This window comes from Centrocercus urophasianus, unplaced genomic scaffold, assembly GCF_019232065.1.
Source record: "Centrocercus urophasianus isolate 14NV4802_14NV808 unplaced genomic scaffold, USGS_Curo_1.0 seq_29, whole genome shotgun sequence".
Classification (NCBI taxonomy): Eukaryota; Metazoa; Chordata; class Aves; order Galliformes; family Phasianidae; genus Centrocercus; species Centrocercus urophasianus.
Genome location: NW_024884855.1, coordinates 13,216,687 through 13,233,455, shown reverse-complemented (window position 1 = coordinate 13,233,455; position 16,769 = coordinate 13,216,687). Strand labels below are relative to the sequence as shown.

At 35.9% G+C, this 16,769-nt stretch overlaps 1 protein-coding gene across 2 annotated transcripts in view; it reads left to right on the top strand.

The window, feature by feature from the left end:
• SNX29 (sorting nexin 29) overlaps positions 1-16,769 on the top strand; it is a 73,926-nt gene that overhangs the window by 51,039 nt on the left and 6,118 nt on the right. The window contains exons 20-21 of one of the 2 annotated variants that reach the window (XM_042827538.1): positions 6,232-6,371; positions 14,523-14,691. In XM_042827538.1, the coding sequence (XP_042683472.1) occupies positions 6,232-6,371; positions 14,523-14,544 (162 nt within the window). In that variant the 3' untranslated portion in view covers positions 14,545-14,691. The remainder of the gene's footprint in view (positions 1-6,231; positions 6,372-14,522; positions 14,692-16,769) is intronic. The other variant, XM_042827545.1, reaches the window with a different exon arrangement.

Genomic DNA, 16,769 nt, shown 5'->3' with positions numbered 1-16,769 from the left:
CTTATGATTAAGGTTCCAGGCTTACTCTGAAAAGGAATTCTAGCTGTTTTTATGGGGCTAGTGGAATTCCCACAGTTCAAGTACATTTCCACGTATCTATTAACGTGCTTGTGCTTGGAGAAGATCTAATCAGCCATGTTATATGTTCTAAGAAAGCATGAGTAAAATCTTAGTATGGCCAGTTAGGTCATGCAGTGATATATAAACTACTCTCTTACTCAAAATAAGATTTCTTTCAAAAATTACCCCGGGGGGGGGGGGGGATAGGGAACTGACATTTTTGTGAGGTATAGATAGAGCTTGCAACTGTTCTGGTGACCAAGTAGTCATCTGCAGTGAAGCTGGGCTTTACTGGGCAGCTCTGTGCGATGTGGTAGATGTCCCAGAAATCACGCAATTAGAAATGCTAATGAAAGTGTTGCTGTCAAATTACTTACCGAAAAGGATTGCTTTCTTTCTGGGATCAGTAAAATGAAGTAGAGTAGAAGGGTAGAGTTGAAAATGAGTCAGCTGTTTTGGTAAGAGAAATCCGGAGTAATGATTACCATCACGTAGAAACTCCAGTGGAAAGAAAGATTTTCCTTGATTTATTCTTCGTATCTTATCCCCTTGAATTCCGGTTTGTTTCATTGAGCGAGAAATGTACAGAAAGTCACTCAGTGGGATAGTCACTTCTGGTAATTCCATGCATTCTGTGCTCATGTTTTGTCTTGTAATGCTAGTTTTTTTCTGCTGTACAGAAATTGGTTTTACAACTAGGATGGAAATGTAACTTCATAATTTGAAGATGACTTATTTTGGCATAATAGTAATGAAATGATAGGAGTAGATCAGCAATTGATTTAGTTCCTATTCTAGCTCTGATTTTCAGCTTCATTTAGAGGTGTACATCTTGTGAAGAGAAAATGATGTAACTTCTTAAAGGCTGATTAACCAAACTGGTGCGAAATACTAAGGTTCACCAAAATAATCTTATTTCTGCATGGGGTTTCTATAATAGCACTGTTGTTTGGTTCATTTAGGAAAGGATTCTAGATGTGATAATGCAGAGGCTGATACAGCTCTTGTTAAGGTCCTAAGCTGTATTTACTTTTAATTGAGTTGAACCCTGAGCTGTGCGTTTTTTTTTTTGTTTGTTTGTTTTTTTTTTTAACCCTTGCACTAACAATAGGTTAGTTAAATAATAACTGGTATTTAGAGCATCAGAAACAGGAGGTTTTATATTGTTTGCAGCAGCAGCAGCAAACCAGAATGTGTTTTGTCTGTCCTTAAGTCATGGCAGGTAACCATGGCAATCATACCATTTTCAACAGTTGATGGAAAATGTTTGAATCACCTTAAGTGAGCTTCCCACTAACAGTGTGGAATATCAGTGTTTTGCCATCTGCTACATAATAGCAGTCTATTGAAAGACCAGCAGTTGTGTGAAATGATTTCAACTGCAAGCTGGAGTTAACTTGGCCTGTAATGAAGTATTGCAAAACACAGTAACGTTAATTTTGGTATGTCAGGCTCTGCTTCTTGTTTTTAAAGCTTAAAATCTTTTAATGTCTTTTGACAGTCTGTAAGATTTATATTGTATACTCTTGTTCTTAGAAATTTGTAGTTTGGTACTGGTGTCTTGTGGGCAGGAATTTGGCAAATTTTCAGTCAAAAACAATTTCATAAAATATTGTGGGTGATATAAATTCCAAATTAAACGAGAAGAATGATGTATTTTCCCAGTTGTGCTTTAATGCATCTACAATCTGAAGCAATTTTGGTTGTTAACTGAAATTTTGTGAACTGCTAATGAAAAAATATATGCTGTTGAACTGTGGGCTAGGAAATAATTTGGGAGAGTAATTGTGCAGAACCCGTAGCAGTTTCATTTTTCTGTAAAATATGCCTACAAATCGAGTGTTTATGCTGCTGTGCTAGATCTCATTTAACAATCTGTGTGCAGTGTGAGTTTATGTGAACTGATGGTAAATGTGACCAAGATGCATATAGACTTAAGTCGGAATGTCTGTATTTTCTGTATAAATGAGTCACAGCTAGTTGCTGGATGCTGTCATGAGTTGTAATTCAAGTGGCACTGAATATGTGAGGCTTTCTCTTCAGCCAGAACACAGTCTCTGTCTGAAAGGTAGCTCTAAGTCAGATTCAGCATCTTTACAAAGAGCAGTAGTAGCTGTCCATAGAATAGGTGAGCATGTGAAGAGTTTGTCTGAACTGAAATCTCAGATCTTAAAATCAGAGCTCCTGTCTGCTTTGAACACCCTTTTGCCCCATGTAGTTCTGTGGATTTAAGGATTGGGCTGATCAAGAACAGACTGGGAGATGTTTTATGTGGAACAGTTAAATTTCTTCAAGTTTGGAGGCAACATTCAGTTTACCACCAGACACATTTAGCAGAACTGAAAGGGCCAGTTAGCCTTGCATTTTGGTTTCACAATTAGTCAATTAGTGAGATTGTACCTGTTGCTCGGAAGAAAGTGCTTAAAAATGAATGTTCCCAAAGTGGTTATGGAAGGATCCGCTGTGTTCTACATTGAAATGAAGAAAGCTTAGTATAAAGTAACTTTTTTTTTTTTTTTTAATAATTTCAAGTGATATATAATTTGTGTTCTGTAAACAGTTACAGCTCCTGAAGTTATAAGATCTGAATATGTGTGAGGATGGTTCTAGTGCCATTTTTGGTATGTACTTTTAGGGGGAAAAAAAAAAAATTCTGCAGTTACTCAAGTATTTATTTTTATCATCTGTTTTTTGACTCCTGTTGGTGATGTCTTTTTTGAAAATAAGATGTTTGATGATTCAAGAAGTTCTTTATTCTCCTTGTTAATGAGAAGACCTACTATTTATTCATCCTACTAATTCATTTTCTTCTACATGTTTCTCTTGAATTTCAGATCTTTTTAGTAGTAACTGTACATATTCCTGAGAGCAGCTCTCTTTTTGAACCATGGTAGTAACATTGTCAGTGAGACAATGCCTTCCTTTACTTAGTACTGGTGCATGTATGTACTTTCTGGAAGAAAAAAAGTGTTTAACATTTAATCTGTGAAATGCTGGAGATTTTGCAAGGGTAAATGTGTTTGTAATTTGAAAAAAAAAACACAAAAGACCTCATCTCCAGATTACAGGCAGATCGGGCACGAGCAACTCCACGTATTGAATCTTAGAGAATGATCCTTGCTGTTTTTTGTGTCATTGGATATGCATGTTTTGACACATAAATTTATGTCCAATCGCCAAAGTTGCCACAGAAAGTATTTTTACTTCACTAGTAAGTCCGAAACAGAATCCTTTTTTTCCTTTTAGTTACTGCTTTAATTTAGTTTCCTTTTAATTAATTTTAATTTCCTTTAATTATTGCTTGTAAAAATATCCTTTGTTAGTGGGTATATGCAATACTAAATTGTCAATGGTAGATAATTGGGTCCAATGTGTTTTATTTACCAACTGCTTTATTTATGGGCTTGTGACAAGAACTCTTGGTCACTGTTCTAACTGGCAGTAACAATGACAAAGTAATTTCCGAGTAGCCAATCTGCTGTTGTGAAGCCTGTGATGACAAAGTACGGATGTGCATCTACATCGTTCTGATCCTAGATTACATTGTTTCTGATGAGGAAAGTGGGCCTGGTAAAGAAAGTTGTGGTCGAGATTGCTCAGTGCTTAGTTTGGAGATTAAATTTAGATCAGGCTAAAAGCTTTTTTAACTGTGTTTCAAGGTTGAGTATAGCTCCTGTGTTGTTTTTTTTTTTTTTTCTTTCAGTATTTCACATAAAGAAATGGCAGAAAAAAAACCTGTGTTATGGGCTCTGGTTAGATCAACTGTAAATAGCAAAAATGCATTTTCCGAGCATCTTCTGGCAGATTAACTAGAAGACTTTGTGCAGATATTATCTGCAGTTAGTGACATGTTTTACATTAAGATGAGCAATGGAAAGTACCTGCATTTGGCATTTTGCTCCTGTGTTTATAACTGAAGTAGTGGTCCAGCCTGCGAGAGGGAATGTACTTGTTTAAATATATGTGCAGCAAACAGGTGGGATTAAAGAAAGCAGATTCTGCGTAAGAACAAATTTTAATGTAATTAAAATGATTTCCCCACAGATAGTGTTGTTGAGGACTTGTGACCAAAAGGTCCTAATTGAAAAACTGCTAATGATTGTATTACAAATAAATAAAAATTTGGGGGGCTTTGGTAAAACAATATTGAGGGAAGTGATAAAAACAGAATCAAGAAAGTGCAGTGGGGGATGAGTCTGGTTCACTGGAAGGGATCAAACCTGAGGCTGCCTCAGCACTGGGTGCAGGCTTGCAAAGTGATGCTCCTCACATCTCTGTACTACACAGAGCGGGGGAAACGATTACTCCGTATATAAAAGGTTCTCTGAGGCCAAGTATCATTTGGTGTTCCTGTGGCTTTCAGTACCAAACTTGTTTCACAAAAGCTTTTTTTTTTGAGATTGATGTGGGACACCCTGTGACATGCTTTGCTGTCTTCTGCCTCATGCAGCTGGCAGTAGCAAATCAGTGTCTTGACTGATGCGTGTGGAGATTGAAATCCTTTGAGTGAAAAGATAACAAGGCAAAGTTGCTCCTTGAGCTAGCCAGAGAACTAGTAGAACAGGAGAAATGAGTATCTTGGTGAAAATTGACTCGATTTATTTATTCCTCACATTCTATTTATTTCTTCTATGTGTCAGCACATGTAAAAATTTTTGCTTTAATGTTTCCCAACAGCTTGTGTAGACTTCTGTTCTGCACTCTTGTCCAGACTTGATCAGTACTGCTGGGCGTGAGCAAGCTGTTGCTCTGTTCTGACCAAGCAGTGATTGTACTAGGTTGAGGGTGCAGGGCTGTGACTGTAGAGTGGGTTGCAGAGGTGTTAACAATTCAGAACTTTTCTACATGAAATATCATTTTCCAAGAGTTTTCAGGCTGCTTTAGTTTTTCATTATTCAGTAAGTCATTTAATACCAGAAATATTTGCTGCATGACCTGTGGGGGATGGGCATGAATGTAGTAAACTTGCTGAAAAAAGTAATGGAACAGATGGAAAAGAAACAGTGAACTGTATAACGTGGTTGTGGTAGTGTTTGTTTGCTTTCATTTTTCTTATTTCTCTACTATCTCAATTCTTCTGTGTGTTAATAGAACTTTGGAATGTCGAAGAAAAAAGTATATTTGTATATACTTTAGAATTTTATAAACTTAAGCACTGTGTAGCATTTTAATGCCTGTAAAATGAACGTCTGCAGCAATTACAATTACAGGCTGTTAAATATTCATCTGCAAACAGAAGTCAAGAGAAAGTGTTGAAGGTGAAAATAAGCTTATGCTTTTTTAGAATGTCTTTGTTGCCAATATTTGCAAATATGCTTCAGTTAACATGGTGGATTTTGTAACTCTGAATTTGAAGGTCTACTTTGGGAAATGCCATTCAGAATCTTTCTCATTCTCTCTATCTCATAAAAGTATTGCCATGACTGCCAACTTCTAATGAGATACAAGAACAAAATGTTAGTAAGTGTTCTAGAAACTCTGCAGTGATTGTCCTGAATTCAAAGGAGCATCCCTGCTTCGATGATGAATTAGTCTGTTTTTCCAAGGAAGGAGTAATCTTCAAATCTGTATCCCCTGCGTGACTTGATCTTTTTAATATACTGAAATTCTCTGGTGGCATGTCAACTGTATTTACAGTGCTGTATTATTCAGTTGTCTTTTTATTTTTGCAAGAAACACAGAATGGTTTCAATCATATTTCTTACACAAATAATGCAGGCTGAACAGACATCCTACAAAATACTCTTCTTTTGAGAACTGCAGCTAATTGTGATTTTGACTTTGTTTCCAAAGACCTTAATGTGACATTGAAACCAGGTGATCACAATGCCTGCAGCACCTGATGATTTTTGCAGATTTACTATTGGAAAAAGAATTTTGGCTCACAGAAGAGACATTCTGCCAAGGAGAGAAGTCAGTATCAGTGGTTGTTTTTGTGACACGGGTTTTTGCTAGGTTGGATGTGACTGTCTTTATTCAAGTGCAGGGTCGAGGTGTTCTTTCCTTGTTTGCATGTTTTTAGAAATCACCAACATATTTCTTTAAACAGAATGTGCATGGATCATCAAAAGATTAAATTGGATGCTTATTAGAACAATTATTATTGATACAATAGAATTGAAAATTAAAAAAAATTACTTGCACTGCTTACATTGTTATTTCTATTTTTAGGATGCAAAATTTGTAGAAGAGCGTCGCAAACAGCTGCAAAATTACCTAAGGAATGTAATGAACAAAGTTATTCAAGTTGTGCCAGAATTTGCAGCCAATCCCAAAAAAGAGACTCTAATTCAGCTGATGCCCTTTTTTGTGTAAGTATCTGTCAAGTATTCAAGAAAATACTTAGCCTTTTTCAGCACAATTTAAAATATACTTCCAACATCTCCCAAATCTTCAAAACAGTGTTACTTATTTTTTTTTCTGATACCCAGCATCTGCTCAAATTATAAATGCTTGTGTTATACTTAAATGAATATATGATGTATATGCTAACTTTTCTTTATTTGCAGTTTTGAACAAAATCACTGTGTAAATCTTTCAACATGAAGAATATGCATTGATGCAGATTTTTCAAAAAGTGCTTGTTTTCAGTTTTTTTCTCTTTGGGCTTTAAAATTTGTGTTTTGATTTGCTTTTGTGGGTTTTGTGTTTTTGTGTTCAGTTTTGAGGAATGAGGGTGGATCACTGTTAGTGTGTTCTTACCAAATTAAAAAGTCAAGCTCTTGCATTCTTTCTAGGTGAGCTTTGGTAGTGTATGTTCTGACTTCACTGGTGTTAACTTTGAATGTGTCCAGAAATAACTTAACACAGTCTTGTCTGCTAATAACCTGAAAGCAAACCCTTTGATAATCAGTCACATTGGGATAACATTCATTAAGCCTTTGTTTTGCTATGAACATATGATTTACAAATACTGTAAAGAACTTTGTAGAGCACTTTTAAAAACTGATATTCGTGCAAATTTGCTTTTGCAAGTGACGTTAAGTTTTACTAATAGATTTTCTGTATGCTGTGTGCTAAATCTATTCATAGTAAGGCATTGTAGTAAGTTTGCTCTTCACAAGTCTGTACAGGCTGTGAATGGTTTCAGGTCCAGTTTGGCCCTGTTCCATGACTAATGGGGCATGGAGACCCATGGACCCTCACCCTGGGGGAGGAGGAAGGGAGAAAAGGGGGAGAAAAGGCAGGGAGATGGGCTTGAAAACAAAACAGTGGCAACAAGCTAATGGAGAAAACTAATTTACTAAACATGATATCAGAATGTGCAATAACACAATATGATCCCGTATAATTTAAATTGAAGCTAATAAATCAGATAAAATGAGGGAGAGAGTATCCAAAAGCAAAGTCCCTACTCTTAAAGCTAAGGGCGAGACAGCTAGGGAGCACGCACTGCAGAGACGAGCAGCAGAAGGGGCTGCCTTGTGGATTGTGAGCAGTTTTATCTTTATCTTTCCCTCTGAACAGAAAACAGAAATGGAGCAGTGAAAGGTGCCTGGAAAAAATCAAAATCCGCAGAACTGGAGCATTATTTCTTTAACTCATGGTGTGCTCTACATGATGTTATGATGTGGAGTGCTGATAACAAAAAATCATACAACCGTGACACAGGCTCTGTGCCTCTGTGGTTAGGCTGGTTTTCAAAATCAAGATCCATTTAGGTTTGAAAACGTTTCAGTGAAAGGGAGCATACTTAAATGGAGTGCTTGCATGGTCTTATGCAGAAGAGTTTTAGATTTTCAAGTTTAAGGTTAATTTCAAGAAAGCTGTATTTTTTAAAAGATGCATAGGAAAATGGAGGAATGCTAAGTTTTATTTTGTAGCTTTTGTATTTTAAGTTTTATCGGGATCAATTTTAGGAGGCACCTTGAGGTTGTCAGAAATGGCACAATGATGTCTGTAGAGTCAAATATCTCACCTTCTTATGAACTCACTTTATAGAATCAAACTGAGGGCTATAAAGATGGAAATGATTTTGAGTGCTTTTAGTCAATGGGCCCATATACAGCTTTTTGTTCAGTCATCTTCAGTTTTTCATGCTGGCAAATTCAGAATACATTTGCAATTGAATTTTTAACTCAAATTATTTTTCTTCCTGTCCCATTATATTTCATTTTAAGATTATTCTATACAGTTCTGAGATGTAGTGAAATAATTCCTCATCAACTTCATTTAATAATCAGCTGTTTTACATGTGCAGCAGGAAAAGAAACTGGTAATGTCTGAATTGAAGTATAACAGGTACTATTTAAGCTCCTATCTTTTGTTCATTCCACACAAGCAGTAAAGCAGAGTAACATGCTGCTCAAGGCTAGATTTTCCTCCTCAACATGTTCAATTTTGAGGTTTGTAATAAATTATGTTTTTTGTTTTCAAATGTACACAGAGTAGTTTATTGTTAGCTTAGCATTATTGTTAGCTTAGCATTTGTTGGCTTAGCTATTAGCTATTGTTAGCTTAGCATTTCAGGGGATCATAAAGATGTTGACAAAATGAGTATTAAAGTAAGATATAAGTGAACAATAATTCAAACCAGAGACTATTAGATTAGGAAATACAATGGCTATTCCTGCCATACCACAGGTTGCATTCAAGGGCGCTACCTTTTCTTTTTGGAATTGTTTTTGTCAATTTCATAATTCTCATTGAAGCAGTGAATTATAGCAGGTTCTCAAATATTCCTTCGTATCCTGACATGACAAGAGGATTCTTTTAGCAAACGTCTGTGTATTATTTCTCTAGAGCTTTTTCTTAAATAATAGAAATAATAATTCAAATGAGAATAGTGCCACTTAGTTGGCCTTATTGCTTTGTCAATGCAAATGTCTGTATTCACATTTTCAAAATTACTTTTGAAATATGCTGCCTATCAGTTAATATTTCATTCAATAGCTTCTCTCCACTGGATATAGTTTATTAATATAGTTTATTATACAGCAGACACAGGCACTGTTGAAGGATGAACTTAAATCTCTTCACAGAAACATTTGTGGAATAGTATTTTAAATAAGATTTTTGAATACACAGACGCTAATGTCTTCACATATAAAGATCATCAAACTGTGATCTAACCCTGAAGCACTGCAGACAGTGTCAGTGGGATGTAAGGAAATCTTAAATGCAATTCTGAACAAATTTTTCAAAAAATGAGTTGGTGATGGGATGTCTGTAAAAGCTGTTGCACCTACATGTGGCTTCTAACAGCATAAATGACTGTTCATCTTATAGGTCTTAAACTATTGCCAATGGGCAAATTTTCACTTGATTGCATCCTTTGAAGTGACAGCCTGCGTTACCAGCTTGGCACTGAGTTCAGTATTGCTTCAGCAAATCTTTTATGTTCTGTAACAGTAAGCATGTACTTTGATAAAGAGGTATATAATTTACTTGAAGAAAATGGGACTAGCATTTGCTTAAGTATGTGAATTTTAATTGGTAAAGCATCTCCTAATACCTGAAACATGGTAATGAAGCTAATTTATTGCCATGTTAATTGATTGATCTACTCATAAAACCATGTAGACACATTATGCAGCATCTATCTTTCAGCAGAACTGTGATGCCAAGCGCTGATGATCGTTGAAGTAAAAATCTCATATCTTTAAAAAAAAAAAAAAAAAATCCATGGCAACACCTTCCATAAATAGATTGAAATTTAACAATCTGAATTTTCCGGGATTTCACAGATTGTGTGAAATAGAACTTTGATCCTGGCTCTAACGTATTGGAAACTCAAAACTTGAATAGTCACTGAAAAAGTCAGTCAGATCTTTATCAGGTAGCATTTGTTGCAAATCTGCTGTGCTTTTCCACATGGTAAGTAACTGTTCTGCATCCTCTTAGTTGGTTCAGACTTAAGGTCTGCAAATTTACTTACTTTTTTTTTTGTTATCTGTGTTGATAAAGTGGCATGATATTCCAAAGTGAAATTAAGAGCAAATAAAATACACTTCTTCCTGTCATGTGATTGCTTTTCATGCTGTTAGATACTTATATGTAAGTTATTCTATATATCATAGAATTAATGTATGTTTCTTGTAGGCATTGTGTATCAGTATGCTTCTATTAACACTGGTTAATATAATTAATGACATATAGAAACCAAATGCAGATTTCTATGTACAAGCAGGTGTCATTTTCATAGCATGTTAGAGTGCACAGCTCAGCATTTAGGTTCCTGTTTAATTTGAAAACAGTGCATATAGACAGAGGAGCAGTTCTGTTAACTGCAGTGACTTTTCTAGCAGGAACTTTGAAGTGGAGTTTACAGCCTGCAGAAGAGTACTGAAATTGCCTTGAACTAGTAGCTTTCACAAAATTTGTTTTGGGCGATAGAATAAAAGATATGAAAGACTCAGCAGGTTTTCTGAATGAGATCAATGTGGTTGAAAACTTGAGTCAACAGGGAACCGAAGCCTGTATTACAATAAAGAAAATGTGAAATTAAAGCAAACTGAAATATGAATTAGATAAATGAATTTATTTGAAAGAGATGAGTTGATGTGTAGGTTTTTAAAGCTGGAGTGAATTGATTTAGATGGGGATCTGTAGGAAGGATTGACTTACGGACAACAGAGGTTTAGGTTTGAATCTGCTAGATAGTATCAACTGAGCACAAGAGTTTGAGAGAAGCAGCAAGCGTAATTATCAGCAAACAAAATAGTTGGGAAAGTATTGGGCAGTAGGGTGTTGTGGCTGTTGATGTGAATTGATAAAGAAAATAAAACTGGAGAATGTGGGGAATAGAGAATGAATGAGTAGAGCTAGAATAACGGAGGTGAGAAAGCTTGAAGCAGGTTGGAATGAATGGAGGGAATGTATGTTAGTAAAAAAGACGACAGTAGGAAAGAATGCGTGTCTTTTGTGCACTCAGCAAACAAGCCATTTCATGTAAGTAATGGCAATTTGTTTTTTTTTTTTTTTTAATTGGAAATGGCTGTGGTAGGTGAAATAACAGCAAAATACGAGGCTTAGGGTAGACACAGAATTTTTACTGTCTGTTATGCAGAAGGTATTTCATCTTTTGTTTGAAAATAAACCCGGGGGGGGATAAAGATTCAACTCCACATAGGATGTTGGTATGCAGATGTCTGGTGTAGCAAATATTCTGTGCTCAGTTTCAAGAAAACAAAGTATTCTGTAAGGGGTATAAAACCAAGATTACGTTTAGTTACTGTTTCAAAGATGAAAATATTTTGAAGAGAATTTGCTGAGAGATGGAAGTATAAGCTTTATTCCTTTCTCTTTGCGCAGGAAGGGGTAATGAATACTTGAGAAAATGTGGTTTAGGAAAAACCTGTTTTATACGTCTTGCATTGCAGTCTTCCATTGCTTCTTCATTCTCATTTCTGTGCAACACTGTCTGTAATGGAAAAATGGATGCATCCATTCAAATAGACAAGGCAAATAATCTTCATGAGGGAGATGTCCTTATACTTGCATATGTATTTGGCTTTAATCCAGACCATAACCAGTTTGTTTATGCTTAACTTTTCAGAAGGAGGTGGGATATTTCTTTTCCTCATTTTGAAGTCCTGTTGAAAAATATTTCAGTTGTCCTTTATGCAAGAGCAGCATGAATTAGCCACAGGCCAGCAGTGGAAATTCAAAACATCACATGGTAGCCTTTTTTCTTGGCTTTGTTAATCTTTCAGCGCTAAACAGGGCCCACTGAATTCGGTTGTATTTCAGATGCTATTTTTATGATGTACCTTATTATATTTTGCACTGCTGAGATAATAGCAGAATCCATGAATGGTTAGTAGAAGAATTCTGGAACAACTTGGTGTAATTATTGTCCGTTTGTGTATATGCTTGTCTATACTTGCATGTCATATCACTTGTCCCCGTTGAAATATCAATAATGAAAGTACTTGTTGCTAATTTTTTAAGAATATTCTTGGGAGTGCTTCAGAAGCATCCAAATACCTTTTTCTGTAGGTGTGAATTAGATCAAAATTAGATACAGATCACTTCAAAAAATGTAAAATGACCTGAACTATTGATGTCTATGCAGAAATCACTGTCTCCAGGAGCATACCAGAGTAATTTTTCTTCAGATCTTCATATGATTAATGACACAGTGCCTCAGCAATTGATTATTCTGGGGCACTGTGAAAATTTACTTTCAGATTTAAGTATAATGCAGTCATACTTAAGTGTTCAGTAAAGTTGTTGATATATTGGGAAAAAGAACCCCTAATGTGTGGGTCTGCAGAAATTGCTGTTCCCTGTAGAAAATGTTAGAAATCTGCGCCTCATAAACAGCTTGCATAAAATTGTTAATTTTGCAACTGTGTAATGAGCAGAAGAATCTTTCTTATTAATCCATGTCTCAAATCTCTTTTTTAGAACTTGATTTGAAGCTGTAAGAACTCATAAATTCTTTATAAGAGACTTAATTTATTAGTCTTAATACAGTTTCTGGGTAAGTCATAAATATACTGAACCACTCTGAATGCCTTACTTCTTTTAAAGTCTTTCAGTAGAAGACTTCTAAAGATGAAGAAGACAAATCCCTAAGCAAAGGACTAGCTGTTGAGAATAGCTAGGCATGACCATGTGAAAATTAAATGGGACTGGTTTGCATTGTCAGGCAGAGTGAATATTTTATCATGTTTTCACTTCTACAGCTGAGTCAAATACATCTCAATCCTAAGGACTGGCGAGGCCACACCTCAAGTACTGCATTCAGTTTTTTGGGCTGCTCACTGCAAGTAAGATATCAAAGTCCTGGAGCGTGTCTAGAGAAGGCCAGCAAAGCTGGTGAAGGATCTGGAGCATCAACCTTATTTGAGTGAGCTGGGATTATTCCTGCTGGAGAGGGCTCGGGTGACCTTATCACTCTCTATAGCTACCTGAAGGGAGGCTGTAGTGAGCTTGGGGTCAGCCTTTTCTATTGTGTAAATAGTGGCAGGATAAGAGGGAATGGCCTCAAGTTGCACCAGGGGAGATTCAGGCTGGGTATTAGGAAATACTGCTTTTCTGAAGGAGTGGTCAGGTACTGGAATGGACTGCCCAGGGAGGTGGTGGAGTCACTAAGCCTGGAGGTGTTCAAGGAATGTTCAGACATTGCGTTGAAGGATGTGGATTAGTGAACTATTGGTGATTGGTGGATGTTGGACTGGATGATCTTGTAGGTCTTTACTAACCTCGGTGATTCCATGACTCCAGCAATTTCCTGTGCCCACGTTTCTCAAGGCACAGGGCAGCTGTATGTCTAAAAGGAAGAAATGCTTCATGTAGAGATTTTGTTACTGCAGTCAAGTTGTTATATCACCTATCTAGAGCATAAATAGTCTTTTGGTTGTATCAGCATAGCCTGTTGGTCTTTGACCATGTACAGTAACATTGCCAAGAGGAACCATAGGCATGTGCTGTATAGGCGTCTTACAAGAAGTCTTTTCTCCTGCTGCTTGCAAAATGAAACTGCTCCAAGATAAAAATTCTCCATCATCTTGCTCCTTTCTAGTACTAGAACTGATGTTTTTAATTTCTTGGTCAATCCAGACCTAAACTTTAAGGGAGCTGTTGTTCAGTATTTAACCTGACATCTTTGTTGTAGTGGTATCTTCGGAAATTTCAATATCAAGTTGTAGGGGAACAATTTTATCCATGTTTTTATATCTCTTATGATAATAGCTGACTATTTAAACTTCCAAACGCAGTCTTTTACATTAGTAAGTGTAGATCATGTTTCTCATTCATAGCTAAATTTAATTTCTGCGAAGTCAGGAATAATGACAAGAACATGCCTCCAATTTGTTTTATGCTTCAGCAACTGGAAAAAAGTATTAACCAGATTAGTAGGTGTTACTGAAGTATATAAAATTATTTTAAATCACAATCTTAGTCACTGAACAGATGTTACAGCTGATTGCAATTGGCAGAAGGTGCTGAGATATGTTGTACTGGCAGATCAGCATTATTTCTTGTTTGATTAATAAAAATGTCTTTAATATAGTATGGGCACAGAAACATGAATCCCACAAGAAACTGTCAACAGAAACTTATGTGTTTTTTCTGCCTGCTAATGCCATTCTTCATGTGGTGCATCAGGTACTACTACAATTGTTGCTGTTTCCAGAGATGTATTTCCATGTGAATAAGCAGCTTGATCCTGAGCTTTACTGTGCTCCCAGGATGCGTTTATTACTACTAGACTCTATTCTGATCTCAGACTGGTACAAAAGTAATTCCAATTCCATGCATATTATTTTTATAAGAAACTTCTCTCTCCACCATTATTCAAGAGTTGAAAATGAGACGGAAAATACATTTCTTTATGTATTTATGTGATGCCATCTAAGAGAATACTGCTGTTCCATGTGCTATGTATGTAAAGAAAAACACAGAAAGCTGGGTTTACATTTTGATGCACGTAGAGTTAAGACATTAATGAAAGGGTCTGAAGAAACTAGAAGCTGATTAAAAAGGCAGTAATTTTAAGCTATTTTCTATAGATGCACCTCAGGCAGAACTTGACACCTAGACAAAATCAATGCAACAGGATTGGTGTGCAAGCAAATGCGAGGCAGATCAATCAGGAATGCTGAAATTCTAAACAATGACCTGGTGGGAAGAAGGAATTGATTCTCAGCTGGTTGCGTTTTTTCTTCAGACTGAGACAAGGTGAGAATGCAGAGAACTTGAGCCTTCAGTACTTGAGTATCCTATGGCTGAACAGGTTCATGCATGGCGAACAGGTTCTGGCACAACTGCCAATCTCAGCCTACAAAATTAAACCCTGTTAAGACTTCAGTGGTTAAGAAGGTAATAGGACAAAAAGAATTGCATACAGGTATGTTTATTCCTTCCTCCTCAATTCCAAATACAGATTGGCAAAAATAAATTCAAAACAAGTATTTCATCTTCATTTGTATTTGCCAGAAGTACTGGCAGGAGCATTTTAATGTGCTCATACTTCTTCCCAAGAGCTCACAGAATATCAGTCCATTGGTTTGAAAAAGTGTCTCATGTAGTGCCAGAGACTTGGTTATTTGACCTGTGGCCAGAAAAAGATTGTTAAATCTGTTGACATTGGACGGAAATGGAAGAGTAGTCCTTACTTCCTAGTTTATTGCCATGGGTTCTTGGATGGTGGTTGTTCGTTCTTTTCCCAAATTTAGTAGTTAAACTTGCTGGTGTTATTTGAAATTCAGCATCTTAATTTCAAAGTAAAAAGCCAGAGCTGAAATGAGCAATAATTAAATGGCAAGTTCTTGCATTGGTTTTTGGAGTAGTGTGGAAGAGAAGGGGCTTAGGATGTATATTTACTAACGTATGACTTTTTTTAATACTCCAAATCTTTTTTCACCATCCATCCTCTGTTTCCATGAGAATGTTTCAGGCCAATAACAGCTGAAATTCATTTTAAGCTTCCGTTTGTCTTTCTGTGTTGGATGCATTGAGGTCGAATATCTTGGTTATAAACTGCTTTATTTAAAAAACTGCTTTATTTAAATCTACATGACATAATGATTTGTCTTAGAATTTCCACTGTGGTGATTAAAAAAAAAATAAAATTGCTTATACATTTAAGATAAATCAGCTATAATTTCCTATTTGATGAATTTACTTTGGAAGTACTGTCATTTAAGTTGCAAGAATTACTTGCAATTTTGTTTTTTATTTTACACACATCAGTGTTCATCCTAAGAATGTTATTATCTCAAGTATTCCTGTCAAGACAGACTGGTATAAATGAATATCTCATCCTTTTAGAGGACCTTATTTTTCACTTTTTCACTTTTCGTTTTAATGGTATTTTTTTCTCCGGGGGGAAAGTCATTTTCCATGTAATTCTGTGGACATGCCAGCAGGAGGAGCTTGAGTATTAAAATGTTCATTCAGAAAAGTACATCACCAATTTAAAGAAATTGCTCGTAACACTGTGCTTTCTTCTGCAATACAAACTGCCATACAGCCATGAAGTAGCTTCTGTTGACCTGACAAAGGTAATGCACTATTGGCAGCGTCCTGTTGGTAAATTAACCTAATTTAGTTTGAGAAAAGCCCAAGCGGGCAAAAAAAATTATTCAGTTATAGCAGCTCTTAAATATCAAGGATACATCTACATGTTACAAAATGCGTATGTTAAAAAACAACCCAGCCCTCTGAAACTACTCCGTGCTGTACTACAAACACTAGAGAATAAACAATGCATGGCAGTAGTTTTATAAACAATATAAAAGCACTGAATAATAATATTCGTGTACTAAAAGAATGTTAATGAGCACAGCTGAAATTGAATGCACATGATCAGAGTTCTCTGTAGCAAATTAGAAAGTAGTGTTGAGTTTCAAAATACTGTATCACAGGACCATGGGGTTGGAAGTCCTATTATCCTTGGCAACCAAAAATTGGTAACGTATGCTAAATTTTTAGAGATTTGATTTTGTTGAAAAGAAAATATAGAATTAAAGATCTAGATTGTTAGCCTTGTTATTAAAGGAGGATATATGCCACAGTTACTTCATGTGGTTTTTTTTATGTAAATGACTTCCTGGTTGCCTAGGAAGACTCTGTTTCATGAACATAGTGAATTTTAATTCAGAAAAATCATCTACCTTGCTATTTTAACTATTACTTTAGGCTATTCTGCAAGGAAAGTTAGAGAAGTGAAATACACTACTATTACAAATCCTTTTTTTCCTGTTAATGTTATCATCTAAATTGGACAATTTTTTTTCCGTACTGAATTACATTGT